Genomic DNA, 9667 nt, shown 5'->3' with positions numbered 1-9667 from the left:
GACGACGACATGGCTTGCAAAGACTGGCCCTTCGGAAAACGCAGCTTCTCGCCTTCTTGTAGAACCCATTCTTAGTTATTTTATCTATCATTATTGATGTCCATGTACGATTGCTCACTGTTGCATTAACGTCTTTGCGCCTTATATTTCGGTTTTGGTTGGAAAATTTACCAAGAAAACAGAGGGAATATTAATTCGGTTGCTTCGATCCCAAATTCTTGTCGTTGTTCAATTCAAATTTTGTTCTTATTTTTCTATTTTGAAAAATCAAAGCACACTGACAGCCAAAGCTCTCGTGAATTCTTTTAAGCGCAAGACCGTACCCTCCACGTGTGTACAGCGTCGACTGACGGCCCATATTGTTTTGGCAGTTCGCGCCTGACAGTAAAAGGAAGCAGTGGGGCAGCTGTCTTAAAAAAAAGTGGAATCCGTGGGCCACCATCACCGATGAGCCAAAACCGTTTCGGTGAAAAGAGATAGAGAAATGCCGGAACGTGTCACCGCGCGACGGCTCGGGTCCGTTCGTTTTGTATCTAGACTTACCAACACGCACCACGAAGGAAGCCGTCTCCTCCTCATAAGATCTCGCGCCCCCGCAGCCCGGTTTGCACTCAACACCTCACTCCTTTTCCTCCTCCGCCGCATCCACGAGCACCCTCCCGGCATAGCGCCGTACGTAGCTAGTCTCTAGGCATTGCCCTCGTCGTCCTAGGATTATTGAGGCGCGGGATGATGGCCTCGCACGCGCTCCGCCTCCGCCCGCCTCTCTCCACGGCGCGCCCCACGCCTACGACCGCGCCCAGGCGCCGCGCCGCGTTCGTCCTGGTCCGCTGCTCCTCCGCCGCCCAGGCGCTCAAGGTATGGTATGGATGTGCCTCCCCTGTAGCGTATAAATTATACAAAAACCGCCCGCTCCGTTGGTCTCGAGCACGCGAGGGGGTTTTGTGTGGTGGAACTGTGTCGTCCGTGAGCGCCCCGCCGGGGTCTGTACTGCTGTACAGGCCAGGATATTACTCTACGGAATTCTGCTGTCAAATATCGACTTCTCTCGATGATTTAGGGCCCCAATGCTTCTTTCCCACACAGCGACTACCTTTCTGTACAGGGCCATGTGAACATTACAACAGGGCCTTCCTCTGCACATTTTTTTCTTTTCTTTGCGACGATCTCTGCTCAATTTTGCTGTTTTCAGGTTCTTCCAACACCACACAAAGCGATTCCCTTGATGTCTCTTGGATTAACTATGTGATTGCCATCCATTTCTCTAGGCCTTTAAGATTATGATTTCTCTACGTACGTTGTAGTTACGTCAGTCACGAGTTTCCTATATGGACTCTATATGCTGGGATGATCAATGTTCATTGTATGAATTGGGGATTGTTCATGTGCATTTGTTGCGTGGTTGGGACACAAATAATAGCAAAGGATGATTTTAAGTTTCTAACCTTTTGTGCAGATCAAGTCCATCCCTACCAAGCCCGTGGAGGGGCAGAAGACTGGAACTAGCGGACTCAGAAAAAAGGTGCACCTTTTTCTTTTTCACACTCATGCAGATCTCGCTAGTTAGGATGACTTGTTTGAGCTTGTACCCTCAAGCCTCAAGGATCAAGTCCATTCGAACCCTCCAAAATCCAAAAACACTCCCAACCCTGAAACTGTTCACTTTACCAACTCTTACAATAAACCACGCGGCATCTTGTGTACATGTTCAGTAACGGCAGGCATCATGTGCGTCCATATCAACGTGCCTATTTTCTCATCTTATTCTACTTCCATATGATGCCACACCAATGTAGAGTTGCCTATTGGATACCAGGTAAGAAAAACCGAGGGATGTGATCGCCGGCCAGGCAGCCAGTGTGTCAAAAATTAGCCCAGGGCCGGGAGTGAAAAGTGGATTATTTGGATAGTATTGGGGCGAGAAGCCAGTGATTTTGGGCTGTAGGTGTTTTCTGGAACACTTGGGAGTTGATGGGTGTAAAATAGACTTGTTTCATCTCTTAATCGAGAATGGAATTGCGACATCGTTCTTTGCTGTTCTTTTCAGGTCAAACTGTTCCAGGAGGAGAACTATCTCGCCAATTGGATTCAGGTGGGCTGTGAATTGCATGCTATTGCAAGTATTAAATACTTTTTTTTTTTGCAAAGGCACTTCTGAAGATTCAGCTTATGTGATTTATGAATTTGCATGGTATTAAAGGCTCTGTTCAATTCATTGCCCCCGGAGGATTACGTGGGTAAGACCCTTGTACTTGGGGGTGATGGCCGGTACTTCAATGTGGAGGCTGCTCAGGTGCTCCTAGAAATGAAACATCAATCAACATGTGTTTTCTCCAAATTTGCTTATATATGTGACTATGTTGCCATGGAATGTAGATTATCATAAAGATTGCGGCTGGAAATGGTGTTGGGAAGATCCTTGTTGGCAGGTGAGGACTCAGTAGCTGACCTTCTTGGCTCAAGGGAATGCAGCAATAACTTCTAGAAGTAGGAGCTTTTGTTGAAATTATATCAAAAGCATTGGGTAATGGGTAGGATGGGAAGATTCAGCTTGCTTTGATGGGAACCAAAACTTTGGTTAGCCCAGGTCTGCCCTGACTCACCCATGTTATTTTCGCCAACTCATGGGCGAACTGACAGCGCGCGAATGCTTTGTGCAAGAATTAGCACGCCGCTCTTCCGTGATGGGCCCCGCTGTTCAGTGTTGTTTAAGCCGACTGTGCGGCTGATTAACAGTACAAATAAGCACTGGTAGTGAGCTATATGCCTACAGGATGTGAAGGCATGTATGAGCTTTTCATCGATTAAGAGCCGACCGTACGTAACTAATCTTGTTTATCACTAAGCTATCTTCAAAACCAATCTTGTTTACCATATCTTGAAAATAAAAATCTTGTTTACCAATCCGTAAAAAAAGTCTTGTTAACCACAGTCAAATTGCAGACCAACATACCTCATGAACCAAACCAAACGGAGGTCTAAGAATTTTGCTGAAATTTTGGTAGGCACAAATGCAATGGCTATTATCCAAACATCTGCAGTTTACCATGATTTTGGCCATGCCAAAAATTTGGTAGGGCTAGTTGGGGCACAAACCAGACACACTCTAAACTTGCCAGTTGCAAATACTTCCAACAAAATTAACTATCCCATGTCATAGAAACTTTGTTGGCCACTTGATGTTCTATCTTATGCGCGATTTTACTTGGTGTCCTAATTTTTTTTAAATGTGTATCATCTTGCTTGCAGGCATGGTCTGCTGTCAACACCTGCTGTATCAGCAGTAATTCGTAAAAGAGAAGTATGCGTAGTATCGTTTTCGTCTCATTATGTGCATCACCACCTATTTTATCTATTATTTTTATTAGTTGCAGTTTTCATTTTTTGTCAGGCCAGTGGTGGCTTTGTCATGAGTGCAAGTCATAATCCAGGTGGACCAGACAATGATTGGGGTATAAAGGTAATGTCACTACCAAAATGGCATGGAATGTTTGAGGAAACAATATGAAAGAAACACGTTGCTGTGTCTATAAATTAAGTAGCCTATCTTAGACTTTTAAGGATGAGTAATGCCAACCCGAAAACTAGATATATTCGTGTTTGTGTTATTGTTGTATTTGTATATATTTTCTTGCATGGGTCTTGGCTGAAATGAGAAGAAAGGGTTATTCTGTGTTTTAGTTCGGATCAACAAATTTGTTGTGTGCATGTATATTTTTTTGTCGTATTTGTTTAACCTCTTGTGAATCAAATAGTTAACAACATGGCACCTTTCCTTGTGAAATATTCCCTTCTTTTCCCAAAGGTCGGCGTATTTGGTTTCGTTAAGACAAACCTTTGACCAAGAATTACTATATTAATATGTGTTTTTTCATACATGACATTTATATCAATTGGGCTGTCTTCAAAAGTTCTTGCTAATAATTGTGGTTTCGTATTATCGTTGATCAATGCCTTGTCTTAATGAAACCAAATACGCTAAACTTTGTGAAAAATGTGATATATCCTAGTGGTGCACTTTTCCTTGTGAAATAGGTGACATACTACACTATTCTAATGTAATGTTTGTTTGCAGTTTAACTATAGCAGTGGGCAACCAGCACCAGAGACGATTACTGACCAAATATATGGGAATACACTTTCGGTATACAGTAATGCTTTAGCTTCCAGTAGTAGATTATTAGTCATGTTCCTTTGGTCTATTGCTTCATTCCGGTGTTCTTGGTCCTCTTAAGCAATACAAATCTTCTGCTGCAGATTTCTGAAATAAAAACAGCAGATATTCCTGATGTTGATTTGACCTCTCTGGGAGTCGTAGGCTACGGTGATTTCACTGTAGAAGTGATAGATCCTGTTTCAGACTACCTTGAATTAATGGAGGTACACAGTGAAATAATTTGGAAGTAATATCTTGTTCTCTTTTAAAAGTAAATTTTAGTTTTCGTGTTGCAGAATGTGTTTGACTTCCAACTTATCAAGGATCTGCTTTCTCGCCCTGATTTCAGGTTCTTCATATTTTCCATTCCTTTTTACATGTTTTTTCGAGAATATTTTTTTGAGAATATAACTACTAGATCCCATAATGCACATGTTTTCATTGACATATATTTAAGCATAACCAGTGGTGGAGCACATAACATGGTCCCATAGCTAAATGTTACTGCTACCTCCATAAGCCTCATGGTGCACGCTTAAGAGACAGGATCTGGCGATTTGTTGTCGGTTCAACAAAAAATTGTTGCAAGTACAATGAAATATTTCTCATTGCTAAACTTGATGATTTGGTCTGCGGAAGTGAAGAGCTATTTAGCAAGATGTCCAGCAATGAGAACCCAAGAACTCAATTTGGCCATACCAAATTTTTTAGTTCGTTCTCCGCTACCGAGTATAACTTGTCAAGTTGTGAGAGACACTTGTCTCCTTACCGGATATAAGTGAGAGTTTGTTTCCTTACTGGTTTTAGTTTAGTTTAAAAACTCAACCCAAACAAATCTTACCTGATGGGGACATGGAGCTCCCCTCTCGCTAGCCTTATAGAAACAGTTGAAATGCTAGGAGGAAACCAGATCAACTGGCAGTAAACCGGCTGGCTAGCACCAGTGATCTTCACTCTCTTTTCGAACCGTTCGTCAGCGGTGGGCCCAGAACTTTGAGGATTTAGTATCAAGCATAAAGGCATTCTGTACGAACAATCAAATTAGTGATCGAGACATGTCAGGTAATCTAGAAAACCGAAATGACCAAATACAATTTTATAATATACGTATCAGGTGAAAACTTGAAAACTTTCTATCCTCTCCATTAGATCTCAAAACGGATCAGATAAAAGGTGGAACCTCTAATCACTTAAAAGTAATACGTTTAAGTGATTAGAGGTGCCAATCCATTTTCTTAAGATCAAGTGGTTAGGATTGAAAGTTTTCAAGATTTCACTGAATAGAGGTTTGCACCTGATACATCGCCAATATAGGTAAGCTGCTGATCGTCTAACCGCTAAGCGTCGATGTTAACATCAAAGGTGTTGACTTAATCAGTAGTTTGAAAGTGGAAAGAGGTAGAACTCAGATAGTCGCCAATATAATAGGTAAGCTGTTGATCGTCTAACCACTAAGCGTCAGTGTTAACATCAAAGGTGGTGACTTAATCAGTACTTGAAGATGTAGAACTCAGATAGAAAGAAAGGTGGGTGAACTGGTGAAGTATTTTTTTCCAAGAATATTGTCTGCGTGAAGTATTAAAAGTTTGTATCGCAACACCAATAACCACATCCATTAATCCTATAACCATAATAATAATTTACCGTGATTTTCAGGTTTGTATTTGATGCCATGCATGCAGTAACTGGTGCATATGCGGGACCAATATTTATAGAGAAACTTGGAGCTGATCCGGTAGGTACCAATTACTTTAGATGAAACGTTAATGAAGAAACACATTGTTTGATGTTGAATTTAAACCTGGTTTGCAGGACTGCATACTGAATGGGGTGCCTCTTGAAGATTTTGGAGATGGTCACCCAGATCCTAATTTAACGTATGTAGATTACTCATCTATGTAACCGAGTTTCCATGTTTCAGTCACTTATATTTTTCTACAGTTATGCCAAAGAGCTTGTTTTTATAATGTTCGGAAGCCGTGCACCTGACTTTGGTGCAGCAAGTGATGGTATGTTTAAATTACTGTCTATTTCGCATTGTCTAATATGGGATCTCCCAAACTGTATTTCCTTTGCTCATGCCATGTGCATTCTTCGCAACTGCAAGAGAAATACTCATAAGTACTCTGATTCTTTTTTGCTGACCATAAAGTAACTATCCAGATAGTGATGACTTTGTAGCCAATTTACCTGAAATGATACCCCTCAGTCTGAAAAGCTGCTGATCATCATAACACATACATTTATTACATAATCAAATTCCACAGAGTGCATTAGTTACATGTTGAGTCCTCATCTGGTATGAAGTTTGCTTTGTGTCTACCTTAATGTTGCCTCTTAAAATTCTCTTCAAATTTGTAAGTTTACTACCGTGAACTGCAGAACTCCATTCAATCATCTCTTTACCTTTGATTATGTCTTGTTTTCTTCTCTTTCTTTAGTAATTCAAGGAAATCTTTCATGATAAAAAGGTAACACTGGAGAATAAAAATAATCGCAGGCGACGGTGATCGAAACATGATTATCGGAAAAAGGTTCTTTGTTACACCATCAGACTCTGTGGCAATAATTGCAGCCAATGCGCAGGCAGCCATTCCTTATTTCAAGTCTGGCCTAAAAGTAATGAGATGTTACAGTCTCTTGCTGATTTCTCATTTCAGTATTTGTCTCAGGATAGATAAGGATCTTCTTTAATGTTTGGGCATTGACTGTCTTTTAGGGACTTGCTAGATCAATGCCAACCAGTGGTGCTGCTGACCGTGTGGCAGAGAAATTAAATGTTCCATTTTTTGAGGTACTATTGTCACATTGCTGTAGACTTCACCAGAACATCTCACATAATGAGGTGTCACTTTGTAGGTTCCGACAGGCTGGAAATTTTTTGGGAACCTAATGGATGCAGGAAAATTGTCTATATGTGGAGAGGAAAGTTTTGGGACAGGATCTGATCACATCAGAGAGAAGGATGGCATCTGGTAGGAAGTAAATTGCTCATACATGGCTGTTAACTTTCATCTGGTAACCCAGGTGAAAAGATATTGTTGCTTACTATGATCAAACAAATAGTTGAATGTCTATAAACAACAAATCAGACTCTTGGTTAGTTGCTTTGAAAGGCCAGGCTGTGAAAAGATATTGTTGCTTACTATGATATGCTTCATTTTTTCGCGTGAGAAAAGTCTGTAAGCTACCCATCATACTCTTGGTCAACTCTTGACTTCCAGGGCTGTTTTGGCTTGGCTCAACATACTTGCACATAGAAACAAGAATAAGAAGGTCGGGGAGAGGCTAGTATCGGTGGAAGATGTAGCTAGGGAGCACTGGGCAACGTATGGCAGAAATTTCTTTTCCAGATATGATTATGAGGTATTTCATCAAACGGATTCCTGAAACTTTATCTACGAGCATATATGTTTCAGACCACCCAACAAAATATCTGCAACATAACCCATCATGAAAATTCCCATGAACACATGGTCCTCACTTGTACAGGAGTGTGAATCTGAGAGTGCAAATAAGATGATGGAGCACCTCAGAGATTTGATTGCGAAGAGCAACCCTGGAGAGAAATATGGTTGGTTTGCATAATATACTGTATTTTTATAGAGAGTTCTGCATGTATTTTCTGTGTAGATGATAGTGTCCTCAAAGTCTGATGACATTGTTATTGTGAAACAGGAGACTACACCCTTCAATTTGCTGATGATTTCAGTTATACTGACCCCGTGGGTTCTACCTCCCTCTCTCCCTATTTGAATGTGTGAAAAGGTTAGCAGAAGTTCACATTTTCCCTTGATATCAATATTACAGGTAGATGGAAGTACTGTATCCAAACAGGGACTGCGGTTTGTTTTCACCGATGGGTCAAGGATTATCTTCCGCCTTTCGGTACAGACCTAACACGGATTTTCAAAGATTTTCCATTGGTAACATTATTTCTGATTCATCAAAATTGTGATCTTCCAGGGAACTGGATCTGCTGGAGCAACGATCCGCTTGTACATCGAGCAATTTGAGTCCGATGCCTCAAAGCATGGCCTCGATGCTCAAATAGCTTTGAAACCTTTGATAGGTTACAACAACTATCTTCAGTCATAAGAACCTTTTTTGCATCTGTTTTCTAAAATTATGTGCATATGCCAAACACTTAAATTTCCTATGTTTTCTGATGCAGACCTAGCATTGTCAATTTCGAAGCTGAAGGACTTCACGGGTAGAAATCAGCCTACTGTCATAACATGAACAACCATCGATGTTAGCGCCACCACCTGTGTATTCATTTGTTCCTTTTTATGGCCTCCTTCCAGCCGAAAAACAAATAATGGGACCTTAGTCGAGTTGACGGCATACTTGTATCGCAGAGAATAAACTGTTTAACGGGAAAATAAGTTTCCAGATGGATGGCATACCTTGAAGGTTTAAGTCAAGCGGAACTAATTGGCGGACGATTCCACCAGGTGCCATCCGGGCTGGCGAAGCTCCTCGCGCCCCTCTGTTTCCTCTTTCCCCCTTTTTCTGCTCTTTCTCGTCCTGCCGGAAATTCTAATTTACCGGAGCCGGTAGGTATTCGTTCTCAGGCCCTAGATGGGACGGGGTTGCTGGTTGAGGAAGGCAAGGACACTAATACATTTTGATTTTTATACAAATTATTTGAGGGTCTAAACGAACTCAAAATTTGATGAAATTTGAGGGTTTGTTTAAGAGGCCGTTCCCACCTAGAGTAAAAGTGTCAAAAAGTTTTGAGCAAGTTCAAAATTTCGGCTGATCTTCACCGATACTAGTTCTACACTAACACGTTTTGATAGTTGTACAAATTATTTGGTGGTCCAAACGGACTCGAAATTTGATGAAAATTTGATTGTTGGTTTGAGATGGTGTTTTTGACATACGGAAAAAGTTTCAAAATTTTTGGAGCAGATTCAAGATGAAACTTTCATTGAAACAGTAGTGCTGCAAGTTCAAAACGAGAAAGCTGAAAATGATGTGTTTTACAGAGGTTTGAAATAGAATCTAACTATTGAAACGTTAGTGTCCTAAGGATTTCCGATTGAAACATTGGTGTCTCAATGAAACTTTCTTATACAATTTTGACCATATAAGAATAAGGTCAAATCTTGCCGATTGAAATAGTAGTGTTTCAATAAACTTTCATATATACGATCAATGAAAATATTTGTGTTTCAATGAAACTAGTGTTTCAATGTTAGTTCAATATTTGACCATTGAAATAATGATCGGTGCTAACGAAATTTTAATGACTTGTCAATAAAAGTTCAACGGTGCACACATATTTTTTGAATGATGCATTAATGAAACAATCGCATGTTTGGATTTTCGAAGAGTTATCTTTAAAATTTCAGAACTAGTAGTACCTAGCCATAAATGCTCGCATGCATGCAATGGTCGGAGCTAGCAGCAAAGTACAAATCAATTAATTACTTTCCTATGCATGCACTGTGGCCGGTCCCGCGTCTACACCTGCATGTGGTAGGTACATCGTCATCGGATGGA

General features: G+C 40.8%; 1 protein-coding gene across 1 annotated transcript; it reads left to right on the top strand.

The window, feature by feature from the left end:
- Positions 1–528: 528 nt before the first annotated feature.
- On the top strand, positions 529–8578 carry LOC100838190 (phosphoglucomutase, chloroplastic). Its single transcript, XM_003571669.3, has 22 exons — positions 529–858; positions 1457–1522; positions 2048–2092; positions 2201–2293; positions 2377–2429; positions 3250–3301; positions 3392–3460; positions 4076–4144; positions 4258–4380; positions 4453–4505; positions 5813–5891; positions 5969–6033; positions 6098–6165; positions 6657–6775; positions 6876–6950; positions 7016–7131; positions 7381–7522; positions 7649–7730; positions 7835–7881; positions 7967–8044; positions 8123–8228; positions 8331–8578. The coding sequence occupies exons 1-22, from the start codon at positions 730–732 to the stop codon at positions 8396–8398; spliced, it is 1797 nt and encodes a 598-aa protein (XP_003571717.2). The 5' UTR covers positions 529–729; the 3' UTR covers positions 8399–8578.
- The last annotated feature ends 1089 nt before the right edge of the window (positions 8579–9667 follow it).

This window comes from Brachypodium distachyon, chromosome 3, assembly GCF_000005505.3.
Source record: "Brachypodium distachyon strain Bd21 chromosome 3, Brachypodium_distachyon_v3.0, whole genome shotgun sequence".
Lineage (NCBI taxonomy): Eukaryota > Viridiplantae > Streptophyta > Magnoliopsida > Poales > Poaceae > Brachypodium > Brachypodium distachyon.
This window is presented reverse-complemented; position numbering and strand designations above follow the sequence as displayed.

Bases quoted from the DNA above. Each gene is read 5' to 3' on its own strand.
- LOC100838190 (XM_003571669.3), top strand. From the start codon at position 730: ATGATGGCCTCGCACGCGCTCCGCCTCCGCCCGCCTCTCTCCACGGCG. The intron at 859-1,456 runs GTATGGTATGGA...CCTTTTGTGCAG, and splicing joins CCGCCGCCCAGGCGCTCAAG to ATCAAGTCCATCCCTACCAA. The intron at 6,166-6,656 runs GTATGTTTAAAT...AAATAATCGCAG, and splicing joins CTTTGGTGCAGCAAGTGATG to GCGACGGTGATCGAAACATG.